Source organism: Bos taurus, chromosome 7, assembly GCF_002263795.3.
Source record: "Bos taurus isolate L1 Dominette 01449 registration number 42190680 breed Hereford chromosome 7, ARS-UCD2.0, whole genome shotgun sequence".
NCBI classification, from domain to species: Eukaryota; Metazoa; Chordata; class Mammalia; order Artiodactyla; family Bovidae; genus Bos; species Bos taurus.
Window position 1 is genome coordinate 47,777,759 of NC_037334.1, and position 26,309 is coordinate 47,804,067.

The 26,309-nt window shown below is 42.3% G+C and overlaps 1 protein-coding gene across 1 annotated transcript in view; it reads right to left on the reverse strand.

The window, feature by feature from the left end:
* The window catches only part of TRPC7 (transient receptor potential cation channel subfamily C member 7), a 150,576-nt gene that overhangs the window by 122,163 nt on the left and 2,104 nt on the right, over window positions 1–26,309 (reverse strand). The window contains exon 2 of the mRNA NM_001192795.2: window positions 18,974–19,751. Within this exon, the coding sequence (NP_001179724.2) occupies window positions 18,974–19,751 (778 nt within the window). The remainder of the gene's footprint in view (window positions 1–18,973; window positions 19,752–26,309) is intronic.

The window sequence follows — 26,309 nt, forward strand, 5'->3', positions numbered from 1 at the left end:
ACCAGCTGAGCAAGGAACTCCTCCTGCACAGTGTTCACCTCATAATAACTGTCTTTGCAGTTGCTTGAACCAAAAGCTTCATTCATCCTTCCCTTTTTCTTGATATCCATCAATAAATTCTCTAAGCTCTATCTTTCAAAGATATCTAGAATTCTGTGTTTCTTTTCCACCTTGACCATTTATCTTTCTGGTCCAAGGCCACCTTCATCTCTCCCCTGGGTAATTAGACCCACCTCTCACTTGGTTCTCAGGCTTCTTCTCTTGCCCCTTACAATTCATCACATCCCAACAGCCAGCGTGATCCTCTTCAAGTACACATCAGATCTGCCAACTCCACTTCCTGAAAGCTTCCAATGACACCCCATCTCACCAGAAAAAAAGTCTGTTAGGGCTCTGACCACCTGTTGCCTGCAGTTCCTCTGGCCTAACCTCTTTCTGTTCTCCTCACCCACTCTGCCCCAGTGACTGGCCTCCATCCTCAAAACACCAGATGCTCTCCTTCTTCTGCCTTGCACTCTTCTCTCTCTTTGTACTGGTGACCCTCTATCTGGAGACCTCCTCTCTCATGTATCTACATAGCTAGCTCCCTAGTTAACTCTCACATCCATTCATGATTACTGGAAAAACCATAGTTTTGACTAGTTGGACCTTTGTTGGCAAAGTAATGTCTCTGCTTTTTAACATGCTGTCTAGGTAGGTCATAGCTTTTCTTCTAAAGAGCAAGTGTCATTTACTTTCACGGCTTCAGTCCCAATATGCAGTGATTTTGGAGCCCCAGAATAAAGTCAGCCACTGTTTCCACTGTTTCCCCATCTTTTTGCCATGAAGTGATGGGACCGGATGCCATGATCTTAAGTTTTCTGAATGTTGAGTTTTAAGCCAGCTTTTTCACTCTCCTCTTTCACTTTCATCAAGAGGCTCTTTAGTTCTTCTTCGCTTTCTGCCATAAGGGTGGTGTCATCTGCATATCTGAGTTATTGATATTTCTCCCAGCAATCTTGATTCCAGCTTGTGCCTCATCCAGCCCAGCATTTCTCATGATGCACTCTGCATATAAGTTAAATAAGCAGGGTGACAAAATACAGCCTTGATGTACTCCTTTTCCTATTTGGAACCTGTCTGTTGTTCCATGTCCAGTTCCTGGACCTGCATACAGATTTCTCAGGAGGCACATCAGGTGGTCTCGTATTCCCATCTCTCTAAGAATTTTCCAGAGTTTGTTATGGTTCACACAGTCAAAGGCTTTGGCATAGTCAATAAAGCAAAAGTAGATATTTTTCTGGAACTATCTTGCTTTTTTGATGATCCAACAGATGTTTGCAATTTGATCTCTGGTTCCTCTGCCCTTTCTAAATCCAGCTTGAACATCTGGAAGTTCATGGTTCACGTACTATTGAAGCCTGGCTTGGAGAATTTTGAGCATTACTTTACTAGCATATGAGATGAATGCAACTGTGCAGTAGTTTGAGCATTCTAAGCATTGCTTTTCTTTGGTATTGGAATGAAAACTAACCTTTTCCAGTCCTGTGGCCACTGCTGAGTTTTCCAAATGTGCTAGCATATTGAGTGCAGCACTTTCACAGCATCATCTTTCAGGATTTGAAATAGTTCAACTGGAATTTCATCATCTCCACTAGCTTTGTTTTTAGTGATGCTTCCTAAGGCCCACTTGACTTGACATTTCAGGATGTCTGGCTGTAGGTTGGTGATCACACCATTGTAATTATCTGGCTCATAAAGATCTTTTTTGTATAGTTCTTCTGTGTATTCTTGCTGTCTCTTCTTAATATCTTATTCTGTTAGGTTGATACTGTTTCTGTCCTTTATTGTGCCTACCTTTGCATGAAATGTTCCCTTGGTATCTCTAATTTTCTTGAAGAGATCTCTAGACTTTCCCATTCTATTGTTTTCCTGTATTTCTTTGCATTGATCGCTGAGGAAGGCTTTCTTACCTCTCCTTACTATTCTTTGGAACTCTGCATTCAGATGGGTATATCTTTCCTTTTCTCTTTTGCCTTTCACTTCTCTTCTTTTCACAGCTATTTGTAAGGCCTCCTCAGACAACCGTTTTGGCTTTTTGCCTTTCTTTTTCTTGGGGATGGTCTTGTTCCCTGCCTCCTGTACAATGTCACGAACCTCCATCCATAGTTCTTCAGGCACTCTGTCTATCAGATCTAACCCCTTGAATCTATTTGTCACTTTCACTGTATAATCATAAGGGATTTGATTTAGGTCATACCTGAATGGTCTAGTGTTTTTCCCTACTTTATTCAATTTAAGTCTGAATTTGGCAATAAGGTGTTCATGATCTGAGCCACAGTCAACTCCCAGCCTTGTTTTTGCTGATTGTATAGAGCTTCTCCATCTTTGGCTGCAAAGAATATAATCAATCTGATTTTGGTGTTGACCATCTGGTGATGTCCATGTGTAGAATCTTCTCTTGTGTTGTCGGAAGAGGGTGTTTGTCATGACCAGGGCGTTCTCTTGGCAAAAGTCTATTAGCCTTTGCCCTGCTTCATTCTCTACTCTAAGGCCAAATTTTCCTGTTACTCCAGGTATTTCTTGACTCCCTACTTTTGCATTCCAGTCCCCTATAATGAAAAGGACATCTTTTTCTGGTGTTGGTTCTAGAAGGTCTTGTAGGTCATCATGCTGCTAAGTCACTTCAGTCGTGTCCGACTCTGTGCAACCCCAGAGACAGCAGCCCACCAGGCTCCCCCGTCCCTGGGATTCTCCAGGCAAGAACACTGGAGTGGGTTGCCATTTCCTTCTCCAATGCATGAAAGTGAAAAGTGAAAGTGAAGTCGCTCAGTCATATCCAACTCTTAGCGATCCCATGGACTGCAGCCCACCAGGCTCCTCCATCTATAGGATTTTCCAGGCAAGAGTACTGGAGTTGGGTGCCATTGCCTTCTCTGGTAGGTCATCATAGTATCATTCAATTTCAGCTTCTTCAGCTTTACTGGTCGGGGCATAGACTTGGATTACCATGATATTGAATGGTTTGCCTTGGAAACAAACAGAGATCATTCTGTCATTTTTGAGATTGCATCCAAGTACTGCATTTCAGACTCTTTTTGTTGACCATGATGGCTACTCCATTTCTTCTAAGGGATTCTTGCACACAGTAATAGATATAACGGTCATCTGAGTTAAATTCACCCATTCTAGTCCATTTTAGTTCGCTGATTCCTAAAATGTCAACATTCACTCTTGCCATCTCGTTTGACCAATTCCAATTTGCTTTGATTCATGGACCTAACATTCCGTGTTCCTATGCAATATTGCTCTTTATAGCATCGGACTTTACTTCCATCACCAGTCACATCCACAACTAGGTGTTGTTTGTAAGCAAGACAATTTTTGAGTGAGTAATGATGTTTCAACCTGCCTGTTTTCCTTTGGGTGAATCAGCTAAACCCTTAAATCTCAGTGATGGAGACAGGTATGTATCCACCCTTGGTGCTGTCCTGACCAGGACTGCAGTCTTCTCTACTTCGTATCTAATAACTTTGTTTATTTTAAGATCACATTAAAAGAAGATCTGAAATGAGATTCAGAGTAAATATGACCTTAAATATGCATCTTATTTGTGCTTACTGTATATTGTGAAAGCATTTCAGAGAAATACTAATATAGAATTGGCGTCACCAGATAACATACCCTTCCAGAGGATTATGTCATGACTCCCCTGATTATGGATTCAGAATAGTAAATGTTCAGGAAACTTTTTTTTCAAAGAGTAATTATAGTATAGAATATGTATAGAGTTGAGTTTTTAAAAATTGCTTGTGATTGCTGAAAAATGCTATTGATTAAGAGGGGCTAATGACTAGACGGCACAGTAGCAATTAAAAACTGTAGAGCCCTGCTAATTATAAAGGGGAAACCCCCAAACCAAATTAGGCAAATCAGTACCTATGATTTCTGTGGTCAGAGGAGCAGACACCGTTCTCTTCACCTCGGCACCTTTGTCCATTGTGTTTCCAAGCCTAGACTTATGCCCCTCTCTTCTTCCTCTAAGAACTTCTACCCTTCTCAAGACCAGCTCACAGCTAACTCCAGGATGGCTCTCCTGATAGCCCTGAGGAACTCCACTGTTTCAGGCTTGGGCACCCACTGCGTTTTATTCTCAGGGTCCAATAGCCCCGTTAAAGTGCTCTCTGTAGTCCTGACATTTTCATACTTGACTAATCAACTTCATTCATTTGTATATCTCAGTCCAGGGCATGCTACATTGTAGGACATAATAAATATTGCATAAAATGACCATACATCTACTCTGATTCGAGAATTGTATTTATGGGAAGCTGGGTACTGGTGTGTGGCTACCAGGGAACAGATCCAGGAGCAACAGGGTTGGGTATATTTGGCCCTAAGAGATGGTCTTGGAGCCAAGCCTACCTGTTAAAGGCTCATTATCTTGTGTATAGAAAACTGCACTGAGTTTCTGAAAGTCCTGTAGGGCATGGGTAAAAGATTAGTAAGTGATTGCATTTAAATAAGTTCAAATATAATCAAGAAAATAAGATTCTAGTTTTTTTGCTGATTTATCCAAAGAATGACTAAATAAAACTGGAAAGGATTTAAAGTTGTTATTAACAAAAAAAAAAAAAAAAAAAGAGAGAGAGAGAGAGAGAGACTGGGGCTATGATATGATTTCATTTATCTCTACAACTTCCATTGTTACCTATGTGCTGATGACCATATGTTTTTACCTCCTACACCAACCTGTATTCTAAGAAGCTGATTTAAATCTTCAGCTGCCAAGTGGTCATCTATACTGGTAAGTCCCACAGACTCTTCAAACTCTGCATGCCCCAAACTGAACATATGGGTCTTCCAAACATTCAAACTTGATCTTCTGCTTTCTGCTTCAGGAAAGAGAGTCCCTATTTATTCAGCCTTCTGAGCTAGAAGTCCTGGGTTCATCTTTGTCTTTGTCAGTTAGTTACCAAGATCTCTGGATTCTGACCTAAAGAATCTTTACTGTCTGACCCCTACTGCCCACACTCACACTCGCGAGATCTTAATTCAGTGAATTGTGAATTAGCTTCCTGATTGGACTGTTTACCAAGAACAGTTCCTTCTGCCTGGTTGCCAAGTCCCTAACCCCTTGGTTTAAAAGCTGCAGGGTAAAATCCGTGCATCTTTTTTTTTATCATATTTCAATGTACCTCTTAAAGATTAGCCCCTTTCCTTTAAACTCCTCCAGCTACCACTGTCCAACAAGCACACTGGGCTCTTTGTGCCACTGCACATGCTCATTTGTCTGCCTTGCTCCATTCTTTCGAAATCTTCGTTTGCCAGACTTTCGAAATCTTCTTCATTTGCCAAACTCGGCCTTCAAGAACCACTTCAGAATATCATCTCTTCCAGGAATCCTTTTCTCATATCACCAGGCAGTTTGCTGCAGTCTTCTTTGTGATCCCATCGTGTGCTGCCCCTTCTCTACTACATTGTGTTTATCTCTCAGCACTCCAGTCTCTCCCATTGCTTTGAGGGTAGAGTCCGGTTCTGTCCCACACTTGTAGACCTGGTACCTCGTACCATATCTGGCCCACGGTAGAAAGAAGACCACCATTTGCAGAAAATCATTTAACCACTCAGTCTGTTTCCTCATCTGTAAAATGGGAATAATAATCTCCTCTTAAATCTCAACTTAGATGTCCTTCATGAAAATGCTCTATAGGAATGAGAAGCAGAAGGAGCTGGAAAAGTGGAGACTCAACAAGGGAGTGTTAGTAAAAGTACCTGGCTTTATGCGTGAGGAAGATGGCTGCAGAGAAGTAAACTGACTCAGCCATGGTCACATGTCAGTTCCTGGTGGAACTCTGGGCCTCCTCACTCAGTGGCCCCATTGCCCCAGAGGACTGTCTTTTATGGCAGCGAATCACATGTGCCATAGGCCACCTCCGGGGCAGAGTGTGACCATGGGGCTCTAAGCTGTTTGGTTCCCTCAAGTTGTCTCTGAAATCTGACTACCATGAGCACATTCCTCACATAGTTGCTTTAGGTGAAGATCCAGCTCTGTGTTTAAAGTCTGGTTTCTACATTTGTAATCCTAGAGGGGATACTATTTGGGGAAATAAACTCTTGCTCCTAGTTTTTTGCAGTCGAATTAAAACATTTCCCCCACATTTCTTGGAGCTTATCTCCATGCTTATGTTAAAACATTGGGTTTAAGCACATAAAACATCAAGTTTCTGATGCGCTGTGGGAAGGTATTAGATGAATTCTTTTAAGTATAAACTTTAAGCAAAATGCATAGTCACCAGAGAGGAGATCTTGTCATCAGAAAGATTCCTGGGCTACTGTTTTCAAAGTATATGTAGGAGAGGCTGGAGAGCTATTACCAGGCAAAGCCCTGGTCTTCCACATGCATGAGGTGTGCTGTTCTTCCACAAAATGCAAACAAGAGTTCTGATTCCCCCAAGCAGCTGTATTATTGGTAAATAGGAAGTATATTTCCATGGTGTGTGTGTGAGAGAGATACAGAGAGAGAGAGAGAGAGAGACAGACAGACAGACAGAGAAGGGGAAAAGGAGAAAGAGAAACAGAAATAGCATTTCAGCATGTTTGTGTACCTTTGTGCTCAACCGCTCAGTCGTGTTTGACTCTTTGCGACCCCATGGGCTGTAGCCCATGAGGCTCCTCTGCCCGTGGGATTATCCAGGCAAGAATACTGGAGCAGGTTCCCATGCCCTCCTCCAGTAGATCTTCCTGACTCAGGGATTGAACCTCTGTCTCTTGTGTCTCCTGCATTGGCAGGCAGATTCTTTACCACTGCACTACCTGGGAACCTCAATTCATCATGACCTCTCTTAATTTTCAAAGCACTTATTTATCCATCAGTAATTAGCAAGCCTGCCCTGGAGCCCAGAAAAAACAGGTCATTGTTATTAATTTCTGTTATGGGAGGTGGAAAGATCATTATAATATGAAACGTAATCATGCTACCAAGCATTTGGGGAGACTTCATCTGTTTGAGAATTGATAGTATTTAGAAAATTTTAGCCTCAATCATTCTTACATCACTGTAATTTTAGGACTAGGTATACAAGTTTAGTTTCTTTATTTTTTCCTGGCTCTTATACCATTCTGCATCTGCAGTGACCAGAGCTATATTCTAACTCCTCCAGGTTCCTAGGGCTGGCAGGAGTACAGATGGTACCATACTACTTAATCTGTCTTTTTGACAGCTGGTGGAAAAGTCCATGGCCTCCTGGTCCTAGGATAACGTACATTTTGAAAGGAAGCCTGTGCCAGGATATTAAAAGAGTGTTTATTATAGAGTGTTTATAATCCCTACACTGTATTTGAATGTATAACGCTTGTGGTACGTACTGATCACATAGTTTATAAATGAGAAAGAAAGAGAAAGAAACACAGTTCGTCAATGCCACATGAGATTTCTGAATGATGGAAACTTTTTCCCATTTGCAATCAAATGTAGTTCTCTCTCTTTTCTACTCTACCTGGAATCCAAGAGCTGCAGGGATATTTGCCAGCTCCTACAGTTCATGGGCTTGAAAGGTAGCAGAAGCTGCCACCCTGAAATATGCCACTTTGTCACAAGAAATCTTCAAGCTAAAGGCAATTAAGAAGAAGCAGATAGAAGAAAAACTCTCTTGGCTCCTCCTCCATTTGGCTAAAAGCAGATCATAAATTTGTAAAGGGTGTCCCTCCTCTGCTCTTTACCAAGGGAAACAGAAGTTAATCATCAGAGACAGCACCAGCAAAATCTACACCACAGCCTTGTTCAAACCAGCTCTAAGCTACCATTTGGTTCCCCATATATTTACCTTCTACAATTTGGTTCCCTGGAAGCTCAAAGTTTTTTTTTGTTGTCTTTTCATGTGTCTAAAAATTCATGCTTTTGTTAAGATGTTATATAAGTCCAAGTCCTAACCATCACTTTGAGTTACTCACCTCTTAAAAAAAAAAAAGCAAATGTAGAAAGAGGCTTTCTCTGAATGTCCCTTATCTGCCTCAAGACAGATCCTCCAAAAGGAACTTGCTGGCCATAAATCCCTTCCCTTGGAGCTTCTTGAACCAGAAAGATGGGCTCTTATCACAGGAGAAGGGGTACCATATATATCCAGACAGGCTTTGTCACAAACTATCATGCCTCTCCTCTGTTCTTCTAAGTGCCCCTTCATGTTTCCTGAAAATCAGTTACTATCTCCTAAAAGGCCTCCACCCTCCATCCTTCGTACCTTTCCCCATTAAGATGGCATTTAATCCTGAATACTAAGCCACCTCAGAGACTTACTCATTTTTCCCCTGGGCATTCTCATATATACAAGAAGTATTACATGCTTCTATACTTCTGTTTGTTTTTCTTCTGTTAATCTTTTTTACAGGGGTCTCAGCTATGAACTCAGAAGGGTGGCGAGAAAATTTCTCCCCTACACAAGCCTGTCTGTCTCTCCCGTGGCAGGGCTCAGTCACTCTGCCCACCCTTAATTCCTGGTGTTCATTCTTACCATATAATGGTTCACAGGAATTCTGTGATGGGGCTTAGAGATTTAGTTTTCATGATTATGTGTAGTGACTGTCAAAATCATCAAAGTGGCATGAAGATTATTTTAAGTTAAAAACATCCAAACAAACAGCAGCGAAATTTCTTTTGCTGACCCAAGCAGAGCCTCCCCAAAATACAGTTGCTGTAAATCCCCTCAGTGGGGACTTGGGGGCACGGATTACAGCTAGAAAGGAGACTGACCCCCTGGATGAGAACAAACATCACTGACTCTCAAGCCTCCATTTGTTTCCCTAAAACCCATGTGTTTCCTCTTTTTCCTTAAAATTCCTTTCTTCCTTTACCTTTTCTTGCTAAGTTAGTATATAAACCCCTGTCTTTAGCTTTTGAGGGAGCCAGCCACTTCTTTCATGCACTTCTGGGTGCATATGAATAACTCTCGTCTTTTCTCCTATTAATCTATCTTTTGTTAGTCAAGTCACAGGCCACCCAACCATTGCAACCTAAGATGGTAATGGAAAAGTTTTCCTCCCAACACATGACACTAACACTTCCTAGGAACAGTTATTTATAACATGTTGATATCACATGGGGAAATGCCTTAAGTGCATGAATATTATTGAAGTGGGTGATTTTTGGGGGGTGGGTGGGGGGGTAGAAATGAGGATAAAGTGTGAAGGGAGACAAAAATGAGATGGTAAGGATCCATCACCTAAGTCATAGTATTAATTCAGTCTTTCTACTTGGGGATAGAGGAGGTACTGAGAGGAAACATACCAAAATATGTTATTCTTAGATGGTAGAATGAATGTGACCTACTTGTTCCCTCTACTTTTCTGTATTTTCTGAATATTTATAATCAATTTGTTTTATTTTCATTATTCCCGAATGCAACACTTGAAAATGTTTTTCTACTACTTGATAGAGGTCATACCCCAGTACCATTTCCCCAATTGCTTCTGTCAGCTGCCCCCACTTCTTACCTTGCTGTCTCTTCTGGACAGACAGACAGACACACACACACGCATGCATGCGTGCGCACACACACACACACAGACACAGGCAGTTACAGAATTCCTATCTGTATCTCAGCTTGTGCCTGGGTCAGTAGAAAGCATCAGTTGTCTCTCTCCTTTCTCCCAGAATGACCACCTAGTTTTAGGACTGTCTTTGGCTTCCCAGAATAACTAACCTCTGCCCTTTTATCTTGCCCTGCTCTGCGGGTCTGCCTGGATTCCTGGTATCAGCCTTCCTCAGTGTCTCAACCTGGTGCTACCCCATGGTATAGGGTTGAGTAGTGTGTCTGCCAAATTCACATCCTTCCTAACACTTTAGAATGGTATCTTATTTGGAAATTGGTTTTGCAGTTATAAGTAAAGTCCTATTGGAATAGAGTGGGCCCTTAATATAAAATGATTGGTCTTTATTAGAAAATCCTGCTGCTGCTGCTAAGTCGCTTCCGACTCTGTTGTGTCCGACTCTGTGCGACCCCATAGACGGCAGCCCACCAGGCTCCTCCATCCCTGGGATTCTCCAGGCAAGAACACTGGAGTGGGTTGCTATGTCCTTCTCCAATGCATGAAAGTGAAGAGTGAAAATGAAGTCGCTCAGTTGTGTCCGACTCTTAGCAACCCCATGGACTGTAGCCTACCAGGCTCCTCCGCCCATGGGATTTTCCAGGCAAGAGTACTGGAGTGGGTTGCCATTGCCTTCTCTGATTAGAAAATCCTAAGGGAAATGAATCCTGAATATTCATTGGAAGGACTTATGCTGAAGCTGAAGCTCTGATACTTTGGCCACCTTAAAGTGAAGAGCCAACTCATCGGAAAAGACCCTGACGCTGGGAAAGATTGGAGGGAAGAGAAGGGGACAACAGAGGAGATGGTTGAATGGCATCACTGACTCAATGGACATGAATTTGAGCAAATTCCAGGAGATAGTGAAGGACAGGGAAGCCTGGTGTGGTGCAGTCCATGGGGTTGCAAAGAGTCAGACACGACTGAGTGACTGAACAACAAAAATGACCTTAGAAGAAGAGGGTAAGAGGCACAGAAACACACAGGGAGATCACTATGTGACCACAAAGGCAGAGATTGGAGTGACGTGTCTTTCAGCAAAGGATTGCCAAGGAAGCACCTGTTGTACCCTGGAGGCTTCAGAGTGAGCAGGGACCCTGCCAACACTTTGGTTTTGGACTCCTAGCCTCCAGCACTGTGAGAAAATAAATTTCCGTTGTTTTTAAGTCACCACATTCGTGGTGCTTTGTTTCTGCAGCCCTGGGAGACTAATATATCCACCTAGACTGAACTGGGAGTTTGCCAGGGAAGGTTCCTCATCTGCAGGGAGGTTTCATCTGCCCCCAGCATCCTCCTGGCCTGGTAATCCCAACATCCAGAGCCGTGGAGGACAACAGGGGAGGTCTCCTGCGTGCCTTTATTTATGCTGAAACCAGCTCCAGTTGAGCATTAATCAGACATGAGATTAGACATTTTCTCTGCTTTTATGCAGCATACACAGGGAGAAAGATGTTTTCCGAATCTAGAAAACACAATGGAAAGGTTACAGTCAAGTGGAATCCTTTTTATACGGGGCTGTCACCTCTGAGTCCACTTTGCTTTGTGCTGGCCGTGCAGTGAATAGTTGGACCAAGCAGGGGGCACACGCCCCTCTGCACCTCCAGAGTTCAAGGTAAAAAGTCAGACTTCTCATCTTTCTCCTACGCTCCTGCTACTCCACAGGGCCTCCACCTTGGAGGAGAAAAGGAGAGCAGGCTGTGTTCTTCCTTCCCTCCCTATGCCTCTCCAGAGAGCAGAGAGGTCCCAGGGACAGAAGAAGTTCCCAGGAGCTCCTAGACAAGAAAGCAGTCCTGGAAACAGCCAGGAGCCTTCACCTTCTCCGACTGTGCTGTCGCTCCAGCTCTAGAGAGTCACCTGCAGGCTGAGACGTGCTGGTCCCTCTGCCACTCCCCCCTCACCCCCTCCCGTCCAGCTTCCTTCCTGTCCAACTCCTTCCAGTCTTGTCCCCTCCCAGCCGTTTGGTATACTAGTGCACCAGGCAGAGTGTATGACCTGCTGAAATGTTCAGATAGCTCCCCATTCACCCTGCAGTGAATTGAAGTCCAGCTTCTTACCAAGGCTGCCAAGTGGGAAGGCCATGGCCAAGGGGTTCTTCAGCACCTCTGTCACCTGCTCTCTCTTGTTTCCTCCCTGTGACAGGCAGCTACTCAGAGTTCTCTCCACAGGCTTCTCTTTTCCCTCTCTGCTCTGGGCTTTTTCATGTACAGCTGCTGTGCCTGGAACCATCTCCCCCCTTCCCTGCTGTCTGTTTATCTCTCCCATACCCTCCATTTTCATTTAAATATTGTCATCTCTGAGAAATCTTTAAGCACATGCACACCCGCACACAGAGTCAGCTGTCCCACTAAGGCAACGCTTTGCAAATTGCTCTTTTACTGCTTAGCACTCAGCATGATTTGTAAAGCTCTGTTTGTGTGAGTACATGAAGAACGCCGGTCTCCTCTGCTAGACTGTGAGGTCCTGAGGGCAGGAACTTCATCTTTTCATCATTGCATTCCAGCACCCAACCCAGAGCCTGGCTCATACTAGAGGCTTAATTAAGTATTTGCTGCATGAATGCTGAATTTTCAGATAGCTCTGTCACTCGGGTCCATCTAGTTCTGACATTCTGTGGGTCTACAGGCCTTATTTTCATCCACCCTCCTGACATAAGAGTTTCCACATTTAATCTGCATGTGAATTTGCTGCTAGAAAAACACATGCCTCCCTGTTGATGGTGTGTGCAGCACACTTGATTGGTTTTGCCCTATCGTGATTAATTTATATACAGAATTTAACTTTTTTTCAGAGAAGAGCCCTACATTTTCATCATTTCCTTTTGATGCAATTTGCGCTACTGCTCATTGACTGATATCCTCCAAGAACTGCCTTCGTTTTTTCTGTATCTCTGATATTTCAGACTGATAGTTGCACTTGTATAGGAAATGATTTTTTCCCAGCTTTTTTTTTTTTTCGTGTGTGTGTCGTGATGAATCTTCCACAGAGATATTTTTCAAAAAACAATCTCTGTCTGTACTTGGCAGGAGCTCTGCCTGCCCATTTCCTCCCTTCCCCTCCTTTGCAGCCTCTGTCTTTTCTGCTCGCATTGCTTCTTTTCACAGCAGTACTGTAGCAGCATGCCGGGCGTCTTCAATTTCAGTGGTCTGCATTTTTCCAATTGGAAGATACTCTCTTGCCCTTTTTTTAATCATAAAGCTCACACAGACAGCTTGTACTCTGGGCTTGGGGAGGGAGGCTTAGCAGAAATCAGGAAGACCCTCTGAATAGAGGAGGTGTTGAAGCTTAAGTTGTGTTTATTGGGAAGAAAAGTTGCAGTGCTAAAAATCCAGTGGGCTTTGAAGAACAAAGTGGGATTGCCCACTGCCATGTATGGGGAAAATTATGTACTTACTATGGGTCAGGTCCTCTGCAAAGAATTTTATATTCTTCATTTCATTTAGTCTTCACCAACTCCCTTGGAGGTCATTAGTCATTAGTTCACTCACTGACTCTATTTATTTGTTTACTGAACTAATATTTACTGAGTACCTGATACATGCCAGGAACTCCTGGAAGCTGAGTGGGATGAGGCATTGAAAGCTCTTAATAATGGGATGAGTCGAGATGTCATTTACAGAGATTAGGGTGAGGGCAAGTGTTGGGGTAGGGAAGACATGTTGCAATTCTTCTCTAACACCTGTTCCCTCCCCCCAGCCTCATTTTCAAATAAGAATACTAACTTCTAATAAACGCCCAAGATTGTATGATTGCTAGGAGATGACTCTGACCCAGAACCCAGGTCATTTCAGATCCCAGAGCCATGCTCTATGTTCTTCCATAGCTTTGAGAAAATGAAGCATGGCTGTTCTGGGTGCTCACCCAAAGCCTGGCCCCTATCCTTGTTCTGTCTTCATCTAGCAGAGTGGCCTCCTGTATCCCATCTGAATACCAGTCACCCTGCTGACTCTGTCTCCCTGTATTTTAGAGGTTAATACTCTTGGCATAACGAGCAGAAGCAGAAAGTTGTGACCAATGAAAAGTTGTCATTAACGGACACATTAATTAGTTCATTTTCCTGTGATGACTCATTAATGAATGCTCGGGTGAAAGTGCTCCTCCAGACACTTAGAAAAATAGACAAAGACAAAGCTGACATGGGCAGAATCATCTCTGTCTCTCCTCCTGAAATAAGTCAATCCCTGGATCTTTCTCTCAGGTATGGAGACCAACAACATGTGATCTGACCGCCTTTTACCTGCGTATGTGTAGTGAGGGGCTTCCATTACAGTTCCTCACCTGACATCTGTGATCTGTCTCTTCTCTGCTTACATTCTGCATCTCAGATGCTCAAGCAGAGGGCTGGGCTGGCACAGTCACATCCCTGAGGGTCTTTGGATGATATAAGTGACCGCTTTGAGGGGTTTCTGCCCGATTCTCTTCAACAATGACAACCACTCACTTTTAAGACCTGCAGCTTTCACAGCTTAAAAATATTTTCCCAAAGGAAAAGGAAACAATTTTCAAGTCATTTCCTGCCTGTTAAGCAGGCATTTGTTTATACTACCAGCCAAGGTTTCAGGCTTCAGGGAAATGTATTTTCCTAGGATGTTGGTCTATAAAATTTAAAAATATTAGAAACATTCAAAGCACATGAGAAACAGATTCTACCGGAGGCTGGGGGCAGTGGGTTTGGTGACCTTTCGGTACTGCCCCAGACCCAGAGTAGGCCTTTACTCCAGCTCCCTGGCTCCAGACTCCAGACTCCAAAGGTGTTCCACAATATCAAGTCACTCCTTCCCCTCCTCTTCCCTCTTCCATTTCGATAAGTTTGCAAGCAGATTGCAAACTGTCATCTCAACATCTTTACCTTTCACAATGGGATCTCACTAGAGATCGTAGCAGGTGGCAAATTGGTCTGATTTATCATTATTTGCATTTTTAATTTGTGGTATTTTAGGCCTGAGGAGTTTTTTTTTATGGGTCTTAAAATGGCAACACAAACATTGATACATAATTCATTATCTATTTCTCATAATACATGTCGTTAACAACCCATCGACAAACAGAAAAATCATCAACACTTTAAGCAAGATGAAGTTACAGCTTTAGCTTTCTTGTCCCCCTACTCTTCTCCTCTGCGGTGTCTGAGAATAAACTGCTTGTCACTGAAGCACAGTTTACAGCCTTGAAAAGCCTTCTAAGTTGGAGCTTGTTTTTACTCAGGATGATCAAATCTTAAATACCTAGGGTAAAGTGTTTGTTGAGCTTCCACAGTTTCTTGACTTGTGAACATTGAATACTTTTCCAATTTAAGCAAAAGGTGAGAAAACAAGAAGAATATCTCTACTCCCCATTCTGCTTTCTCTTTCCTTCCAAAGCCCTAAACATCCCTCTATAGTATTGCCTAGGATGTTGGTCTATAAAATTTGTAGCACTTTATAGCACTTTGCTTGTAGCACTTTGCTTCCTCATCCCCTTCCTATCCCCACTAGATGTTGCTGTCGACATGACTCTTAAGTTGGAAGAAAGGGGAACATCTGTAATCCTTTTGAAACAACATCTCTATGTATAAACAACTCATATAGACAGAATGCCCAGGAATTTGACCGAAAAGACACCAGCATAATATAGGAGACCCTGAGCATTTTTATCAGGATGAGAATCCAAGCAGGAGAAAACCAACAAGGCTAAGTCAAGAGCAGTGTAAAGACCTTATTGTGTTCTTGGTGACAGAAGCTGTAACTCAGCTGAGATAGGCAAATCTCTTATTACTCCATGCTAATCCAGGTACCTTTACACAGAGGCCATTCCATCAAGATGAAACACCTCTGAAAAGCCCATCCGATAGATTTCCCCTTCTTTTCTCTCCTACCGTGTAGATAAATCAGTGAACCAAACGTCATTTGTGGGCTGTGCCTCCCAGATGCCACATGTTCTGTACTGTGTGGTAAGACCAGGAAAACACTCTCTGCCCTCCAGGAGTTTAGTGGTCACCGACGCCAGATGGCGCAGCCCAGGATTGGTCTTCACACATTTAATGTGTTAAGTTTTATCCTTTCAGCCACCTTGTAGCCTTTAGAGTGTCCCCATTTCTCCAGGTCCATCAGATACCTCTGTGAAATCTATAGGTGTTAGAAGAGTTTAAATCATTGATAAAAGTAATCACATGCTTCATCAGTGAAATGATTATCTTTCTAGGGTTTCAAATATTTATGGAGTGCTTTACTAGATTACTAGGCACCATTCATGGCATTAGGAAGGCCTTACTGGCCATGTCAAGTTTTGATATCTTTCTAGACCCAAGAAGATTAGAAAGACATAAGAAAATCTGTGTATAATTCCTACACTAAAAATAATGGCTTGCAGGAAGACATCTGACTCCAGCCAGAATTTACTGGAGACCTTGACATTGGCTATACTTCTCGCTAATGACTAAACTTTCTTCTGGTGATAAATTAAAAAGACGCTAGAAACAATAGCTTGGGCAACCAGATCCAGGTTTTCATGCATGCTATTTTCTAGTCAGGAAGAGTCACTCCCAGAATGAGTGTTTTAGAGGATCTGGAGGATGACTTAGGTCATCTCCAGTGAGAACCTGAGAGCTTTTTCACACCATTGATGGCTTTGGGTCATCTCCATGACACATGGTCCCACTAAAGTGGAAGAGACTCTTGAAGAGTGCATTTGAGAACACATTCTTTTTTCTTTTTTTGTGACTTGACCTCCCTCTTACTAATAAGCTGCTCTCTTCTCTGAGAGGATTCACGATGTCAGGAATGCACATACAAGGATAGCTGAATAAGTAATAAAGTTCTAAAGGAACGCTTATGTTAATTTGTAAGGCACCATTTGTTGACAATCTGAAAGACATTATTTCAAACAAAGGTAACTTGGGGGATGTTAATAGCCATGAAATGTATTTATCATGCTCTTATTCATTGCATTGTAGAAAAGATTTGTCATCATGTTAGTCATGTTCTTAATTGTACATGATTTTCACAATTTACTTGTTAAATCAAAATATCATAGTGGATGGTTTCAACAAACTTCCAGTTTTAGATACTGAATATTCTAAAATATGCTAGACTTTGGGTTTTAGTAAAGAAAACAAATGGTTCAGATGTACTTCCAAGTGTTAGTATAGCATCATTTTATTTAGTAAAGCTGGCACGCTCCCAGATTCCAGATAAGCAGAGAATTGTGGCATTATCCATATAATCTGATCCAAAAAATTAAATTGTTTTTTTCTTGGGCAGAAAAATCTAAGTTAAGTGTCTTAACTTAGATTAAGCATTTCTTTTAAATGCTTGTGTGAATTTAGTCTGAAGCCTAGGGAACAAGCAAAATTCCACTAAGCTTCCTTGGGACATCACTGACCTTATTGCTGGTAGATGGTTTATTGTATAGGAACAAGGATTTGAGAGGCAATAACTGCATTCCTTGGGAGTTTCTTTGGTTAATTTCCACATCTACATATGCCAAGTCTCTCTAGATGAGGCTATGTATGTTACAGGATTTATGGAAGTGGCTCCAGTTCAGTAGATGGATCCAAGATAAGGGACAGATGGAGTAAAATTAGTTTAATTACAGGATTTTTCATCTATTCATAATTTGCAGAGCCCTGCAGCTTCCTGTAAGCCTGGTGCTCTGTGCCTGACTGTGAGTGATCCCGTTCCTACAGAGAGGCTTCACTGGCCTCATGCATGCACAACTAAATTGTCCTTCTCTTCAGTCTCAGTGTCTCATACCCCAAATCCTCTAACTCATGTTACCCACCAGTCAAGTAAATTTCCAAAACCCTAGCTTTAATTTCAGTCTCCTAATCACAAACTTTCAGCGGCTCACCATTTCTAGGAGGATAATATCCAAACTGCTCAGCTTGATACACAGAGCCCTCTGAGATATGCCCACTCATCTCTTCAATCTCTTCAGCCTTCCTCCTGTGTGCCCCTAGAGGAAGTCTTTATTGTAGTCACATGGAGCTTCTCATCAGTCCCCTGCCTGCTATGGGCCATTCTGGCCCTTGCCTCCACTTTCCTCCTCTGAATGCCTGTATCTCTCTTACCACTGATTCAGTTCTTCCTGCTCATTAAAGCCCAGCTCAGTTCTGTTTCTTTTGAGATCTCTCTGAACAACATGGTCCGTGGGGCCTCCTTTGCTGTGAGTTGGTGCCCACTCTTGGGCACTAATTGTGTCCCAGGCAGGGGCAACTCGTGCACTGACATCCTGTTTGGACAATGAACTTTTTTCCTGCCAGTGACATCTTGTGCCAGCTTCATTGTCCGCCCCACACGTGACACTTTTTTGCTTGCTTCATGGCATCACAGGCTCTGATTGAATGACAGGATGAGAAATTATGAGCCCAGGTGTAGTTTCTTCTCTTTCAGTCACACCTCTGCATTGGAAGGTATCTTTCAGATAGAAACAAGTGAAACTCTGAGAAACAGTGTATGAAAAAGGGCTTTGACTCATAACTTCCTGGAATGGCTAAGAGCTGGCTCTGGGGTCTGAGTACCTAGATTAGAACAATGGTTTTACCATTTATCTGCTTTATGTTATGGCTCTACCTCTGTGCCCTCATATAAAATGGGCACAATAATGGTACCCATACCAATGGTCATTGAGGGGGTTAAACATCATATAGGTAAGGAAGTCAGTGCTTGGCACATAGTACGTGTCCACTAAACATTCACTCTTAATTTACTAGTAAACTGTTAAAAGAATTAGGTCGAGTTTTCTCTTTCGGGAGGAGTGTCCATTGACAGTAAAAGTGCAGGACCAGTATTGAATAATGAACTTTGGAGATGGGTCTCCATCCCTTGGGCTGACCTGGTAGTTCTAAGTGTTCTCAGGGGCTTGACAAGGGCCCACCTACTGAGATGACAAGTCCAACTCTACAGAGAGAGTTTCATTTTTATTTTGGTGTACTGCCTCCTCAGCCCTTTGACATAACTGTAAGCCTTTTTCAATTCAGCAAGCTATTGCTATTGACTCTAGGATCAACACAGTCCAGGATGGGTTAGAGATGTGAACAAGACAAACGAAAATTGACAAATGTAAACTTGGCAAGACAATCAAGAAGTCCAAGACCTGGACTAGGAAACAACGAAAAGTATTGTAGACATTCTCTTTCTGAGCTGCCTGGGACAGAGCTGGGGCATTTACACCAGAACCACAGTGTAACCTTCCCTGTGCCCTGCATGTCTCTTAACTGTTTGGATTTGTGTTTGTCAATATGTCACCCAATGGGGCTGCTTTTCCATCAGGCCTGTATCTGCCACAGGTTGAGGAAGTTCCCTTCCTCCCCAGGAGCCTGAACGGGAGAGACCCTGAGTTAGACAGTTAGATCGGCAGACAGCCCACGTGGCTCCTGGACACACCCAGAAGAGCCCACTGGGCCATCTGCCGGCAGGGTGGGAAGTGGGAGAGTTACCTTGAATTCAGTCTCAATGTTGGCTAGTCTGGCTAGCTCGTTGCTGAGCTCCAGAGCGGTGAGGACTGGGTCTTCGCTGGACAGGGACAAGTACGCAGCACTCGCTAGTCCCTTGTAGGCGTTCATGCGAGAGCGCGAGTGGCTGAAGGAGTCCTTCCGCTGCTTCTCGGTGCACTCATTGCACTTGCAGAAGTAGTCGTGGGGCCGCTCGATGCGGGCGCCCTTGAGCAGGAGGATGTGCACGATCTCGTACTCCTGGCAGTGGGCCGCCAGGATGATGGGTGTGATGTCGTGTGAAAAGCGCGTGCCGTCCTCGTCGTAAGCGTAGAAGTCGTCGTCGCGCAGCTCCTGCTCCAGCGGGCTGAGCGCCAGGCGCTGGCCCTGCGCGAAGGCCGGGTGGCTGAGGATGGCCTCCACGATGCGCACGTAGCCCTTGCTGATGGCCAGCAGCAGCGCGTCCCCCACCCGCGCCAGGTTCTCCTTCTTGAGCAGCAGCTCTGTGACCTCCAGGTGCTCGTTGCCCACGGCCAGCTGCAGCGCGTTCTGCCCCATGTAGTCCACGCAGTTGAAGTTGAGGGTCTTGGATTCCTCCAGCATTTTCCTGACCACCGGGATGTTGCCATACTCGGCCGAGTCCAGGAAGCGCTCCTCCTCCGGCGTCAGGCTCGTGCCCTTCTCGTTAAACATATAGGCAGGACCCCTGATGGCCTGGCGGCGGCCCTTTTCCCTCAGTGTCGTGTGCCGGCGCTGCATGTTTTTGAAGGTGCTGCTCCCAAACCTGTGGGGTGACAAGGCAGAGATGCTAGTTACTCTCCTAGGATCCGACGGTTCCCCAGGGAGCAGAGCAAACAGACATCCTTGAGATGAAAAAGAAAGTCATAATTGGAATATTTTGAGAAGTTATGAAATCTTATTAGAAAGTATTGTCCTAGCACTGAGATTAAGACAAACTGAACAACCTGAACTGTTCTTATACTAATGGAAGAGTATTGGCTTAGTTACCCAGAAGTCTGTTCTCCTTCAGTGGAGAAGTGTCTAAAGAGCTGAAATGTGGGTTCAGGGCAAGCTAAGGGTGGAGGTGGAGAGGGTGGGATCATGATGTGGCTGAAACAGGCTAACAACTGTTTTATTTCCTTTGTGCAAAGTTGAGAATGTCACTTAACTTCTCTGTGCTTTAGCGCTGTGCTTTTCTGTGCTTTTACCAATATAGCATGGATAACTTTTTGTGTGCCATGAAGTCGGTAGGAGGATTAAGTGAGGTAGCGTGCTTGTAGCACGTACTCAGTCCATGTTGTTCCCCTCCCACCTGTTGGTGTGCCCACTTCTTCAGGGCTTCTGCCATAGAAATGGCCACCATGGATACTAAGGCCTTTGCTTCAAGTGTGTTACCCCAGTTGAGCTCCTGCACTATGACAAAACTGCAGCAACACACAGGCGTGGCCACACCTCTGTTTCAGTCCTCTACCGTATTGGGATGTGCTTTCTTCTCATCCCCATGAAGCCTGAACACCTACCAAAGGTCACAGTGTCGCATGGAGCGGGCCTAGACTCGTTGCGGCTTACTGATGGCCACTGATGCAGCCTGCCTGAGGAAATTCAGCTGTAGTTTCTGGATTTTTATATGGATGGAGAAGCAGCTTAGTTTATACGCTGGGTTTATTTCTAGCGTGTTGTTCTTCCCCATTGTGGCACAGTATAGACGTTAATACAATACCATTAGTAGTAGTCAACATTTATTAAGCCCTTCTGATATGCCAGGAACTGTACTAAGAGGTTTATATACTTCACATATACTGCCTGTGGAATTTTTGTATCAACCCTATGATGTAGATACTATTATTATCCTTATCTTGGACGATGATCTTGAGACAAGTGAGGCTGAGAGATAGGCTTTCAAGTTAGAAGATCAAGACTAGGCATCCTGGCTCCACCTGTTGCCAGCCTTGTGATTCTGGACAAGTTACCTACTCTTTAGTTTGTCGGGGTTTTAAAATGGCAGACTGAAGAAAATAATAGCCGGATATCCTGTCTCTAGTTCACCTTGGCTGCTCGAGCAGGTCCCCAGTTCAAGATGCTTTAACTGTAAAATAGAGAGTCTGGACCAGGTGTTCCCTAACTTGAACCTCTCAAACTATTTATTCTCCAGTTGGCCCTACCCATATTTTTTCGTTTTCTCCCACTTGTATTATTCAAATAATATTAGCATGGTGTGCATTTCAATAAGAAACTTTCTGTTCTAAAGAGTACATACTTGGGGATTGGTTTTGAACTATTTCCCATGTTCCCAATTGTCTTTTTGTTATTGGTCATGTCTCGATGCATTAAGAGTACTCAGTATTTCATTTAAGTCATCTGTAAAAGATAAAAATAATCACAGAGGATGGTTTTTAAATTATACTTAGTGTTTTGAGGTTTTAAAAAAATGTAGTGCCATTCAGTCTTGTGATTTTTAAAAATTTGGGCTCTATTTAGTTTTCTGCTAATTTTACCTTTTGACATGCTCTAGTTTTAGCTCTTTTGGGGGCCCCAAATCTGGTGGTAAGCAGAGACTTGAGGTCAGACTATACTCTGATCATGCTTAGGCCTGAGTCACACTTCTTGGGAGAAGCTGCTAAACTATTCAGTGGAACAGCTTCTTTATCTGCAAAAAAGAGAAAGCAATAATGATGGGCAGCTCCCTCAAAAGGCAACTGTGGATGATAAATCCTGATGGAGTGCTCCTTGCTTCTTTAGGAAGAACTTTCTGAACTGCCATCCACTCTTCTAAAGTGCACGTTGATAAAAGATTTTTGGGGAAAATGTTCTCAAAATTCAACTTTATGAGCTCCTTCTTAGCTCATTTCTCTCAACAATGCTATCATCCCAGGGAGAAAGGGTGCTTGTTGATAACAATGCTAACCATATATTGGGAGTCCAAAAGAGAACTTCAGATGAGAGAGAAGGACTCACAAATTGGGCACAGACATTTATTGTTATAAGTTTTCAGAAGGAGAGGCAATAACTGAGTTGAAAGCTAAGCGGTCACCTCAGTTGTGTCCCCAAAGGGCCTTATTTCAGATGATATGAACTCAGTTTCAAGGTCTGTTGTCTGGGGACACACACTCAGGTGGGAGTTAAGCCCACAAAAGACTAACTAACCCTCTTTCTTGTGGGATTTCTCAGCCTGTCCTCTGATGAGGCTTCTCCCCTCTCAGGAGGACCTCTCTGGACGTGCCATCACAACTCAGCCTGAGAATGCAGCCAAGAGCACCTGAGCAGTGTGTCAGAGATGCAACAGTAACTGTCTTGGAACCAGAGCTAGAGCTTGATTCCCCATCACTCTTATGTTAGAAGTCTGCTCAGGTGGGAGAATAGGTCAGGCACCAAGGTCATGATACCAAGAATACACAACTGTTACACAGTAATAAGCCACGGAGAGAGTAATTCAAAGGAAATATAATGATACTGAACCAGGTCAGAGCAGAGAAACATCTCACAAGGAACACAGAAGTACCCAATCTGAATTCAGAGTCCATGTGGATGCCTACAAACCTAAAGAATGTTAAAGCATCATTTGTTAAACCCCCTCGTTAAACAAACAAACATAAAAAGCAAGGTATTAATATTTTCATGTTTAGTTGAAGAACCCGAGGTAGATGAAGCAAAAAGACTAAACCTTAGGGCAAATAATTTCTGCACAAGAGTAGTGCATTATATAAACCCTGATGTTTCTATAATAATCATGTTTTATCAAAGAAAAAAATACAAGTTTGGCTAGAATTTATCAGAAGTTAAAATGTCCTCTTCATTTGGCATGTATTTTTCTGAATGACCTTGAAAGCAGACACTCAGATGTAGTAAGAAATAAACAAGCCTGTCTTTCCCATCCTTAAATCCCTCAGCTTTGAGATACATTTGGATGCTCAAAGAATTGTCAGTTCTGCTCCTCTTCTTACAGAATCTGACATTGATGAAACGTTATGGCCCTTCAAATCATGTTTGCAGACAGGCATATAGTGGGACAGGCTACTCCATGAAATAGCTCTCAACATAAGGTTTTCATAGCAGACCCTAGAGCTCTGTGAATTGATTCTCATATTGATGAGGACTTTTAACCTCATTGGGAGTCCTTATTAGCTCCAACTTATAGTCTAATGATGCTTTTAAGACATTTGTTTTATTTTTTCCAGCTTTATTAAGGTATAATTGATAAAATTGTATACATTGAGGTGATTTGGTATGTATGTTTTGGTTAGAACATTTACATTCTATTCTCAGCAAATTTCGATTATATTTTACAGTGTTATCAACTATAGTTACCATGTTTTTTACATTAGATATTCAGACCTTTTTCATCTTGTAACTGAAAGTCTGTAACCTTTTTTTGTGTGTGTGTGCCTGCATGTTCAATCATGTCTGACTATTTGTGATCCTTTGGATTGTAGCCCACTAGCATCCTCTGTCCATGGGATTTTTCAGGCAAGAATACTGGAGTAGGTTGCTATTTTCTTCTCCAGAGGATCTTCCTGACCTAGGGACTGAACCTGTATCTCCTGTGGCTCCTATATAGGCAGATTCTTTACCCACTGAGCCATCAGGGAAGCCCTTTTACCAACCTCATTTCCCCCCATTTAAGCATTTATATACTTGAAAATATATGAAAATATTTAGCCATTGGATCCTTGCCATTTAATCTTGACCTTATAGATAATCAGGCTCTAGCCATATTTTTCACATGGGTTGGAAAGAATCCACAAAAGATGATATGTCAGAAAGATAAAGTCATTTGATCCATAATAGCTGGTGGCCAAAGCTCACACTCATGAATCAGATGTGTTGCTCTGCTGGACTCAGAATCTTGTCAACTGAGCAAAATGATTCTCTTTAAAATGCAGTTAGCATTTGATTGCCCTTTCTTTAATATTTTTCTTAAAAATGAACTTTGAATGCAAATGCATTTTTATTTGCATATATTATTGAGATAACAAGTGATCAAATTCATCAAACACCTCAATTAAGATACTGTGTATCTTTTTCATTTTCCATAAATGCATACATTGACATTTGATGTCATTGAGAAGGAGGATTTCAGTGGAAACAAAACCATATTTGAAAGAAGGACTGATTATTAAACTCCCTCTTGATCCCTTGGTTGCTATTTTTATCAAGCTGCTCTTACAGATGCCTCAGCCAATCTGAAGGAAGCCAGATGTCAGTGATCCTTAAAAAGTATAAATTCCACACCCTAAGTCCCTCTGCAAAAGAGCAGGACCACAGAGCCTTTTGAAGACAAGGACTGTGGTTAACTACTGATGAAGCAAAGGCCATGCTTAATCAAAATGTCTTTTTAGAGATTTTTGTAAAATTGCTACATGCATCATAGGTCTTTATAGAAATTACCCAAACCTGAAAACAATTCAGTCAGTAACATTCCACAACTAAATGTAGCATCAGACAGTATCCTGGAGTCAGGTCATTCATCCAGGAAAACCTGGCTCTGATCTGTGCATCGTCTCAAGTGTACATGTTGTGAGTTTTAGTTCAAAGCAACAGTGATGAAATACTCAAGTGATTTCAAGTTTTCTCATAAACCTCAGTTCTCTTACCAACAGAAAAGAAGTATTAAAATCTACCTTCTATGGGCCTTAAGATGAAAGTCATGATAAAAAATGTGATTCAGATGCCCTGGATACTATAAAGCCTTATACAAATTTCCATCAAAATAATGATGAGCACTTTATATATCAGTACGCTTAAGTAAATGATTATATATTGGCTTACACTTTACTCTACACTGATATGTAAAGCTTAACTATTTTTCTAAATGACTATAAAATAGCTTGACTTAACATATATTATACATTTGCTGTGTGCCAGACACTGTGCTAACTGCTTTATATGAACTGTTTTAAATTCGCACCAATCATATGATAAGGTTGGCTATCTTCCTTAATGACTAATTGTAATGATTAACACCTATTACACATTAACCACATTGCAGGCACCATGCTGAGAACTTTACATGCATTTTCACTTTAAATCCTCATAAACTATATGATATACTTGCTATTGTCATTCCCATTTAACAGATGATAAAGTGAAGCTCAGATAAAATAACCACTTTTGCCTACACAACTTGTGAGGTGAGGCTACATAATTTGTGAGTGTAGGCTATTGTTAAGAGTCTAATCTGTCTGATTTCAAAGCATGTGCTTTTAGCTGGTATGTCACTGCCATCTGTCTTATTCCTGCTTTTTTTCCCCCTGTTTCCTTAGACTGTAGAATTTCCCACTAGAGTGCAGGACCCACGAGGGCAGGGGAATTACTTGTTTATATGGTATATGTACCTGGCACCCAGTACCCCTCATGCTTGGTATATGATGCATGGTCAAATATCTTAATTCTTAAATACTTGAATTTATTTAGGAAGGCCAATAAAACAGAATTCCAGCAGTGATGAGCTGGAGAAGGCAATGGCACCCCACTCCAGTACTCTTGCCTGGAAAATCCCATGGACAGAGGAGCCTGGTGGGCTGCAGTTCACGGGGTCGCTAAGAGTCGGACACGACTGAGCAACTTCACTTTTCACTTTCATCCACTGGAGAAGGAAATGGCAACCCACTCCAGTGTTCTTTTTTTTTTTTTTTTCCAATTCACTCCAGTGTTCTTGCCTGGAGAATCCCAGGGACCAGGGAGCCTGGTAGGCTGCCCTCTATGGGGTCGCACAGAGTCAGACACGACTGAAGGAACTTAGCAGCAGCAGCAGTTAATGTTTACTAGTATCCTCTTCCTTATAAATACAGGAGCTACATAATCCTTTAACGACTATTTCCCATTTGTAACTGACAACTTTTAAAATGAAGTATGAGTTCCAAAGGAAAACTAGTTTCCAGTTAGCTTCACTATAAATAATGACCAGAAGTTGAAAGGTGAGACTGCTAATATCAGAGGGTGTATTAAGTCTTGTGGGTAACTGAGGCATTCCCACATCTTCAAAATAAAACATTTATTTCCAAAGGCATGCAGTTTATTTCTAAGTATCATCTCCTTTATTTTATTAAAGTTGAAGTTAGGTAGTACATATAAATTACAGTGCTTAATAATAATTGCATAATATTAACTATTTTAGTTTAATACAATTATAATAATTGTGGATCCAAAGCATGCAAATTCCTACCTAAGCTAATGAAAATAATCTGTGCAACACATATATTTTGAGTAAAAAAGATATTCACTATTTACTCCATGAATGTATATTCATGAATGAATAAATAGTGAATATCTTTTTTATTCCCAGAAGAATGAATTCATATACCTTGCCAATCATGTCCTATAGGAAAAAAGCAAAGTATCCTTA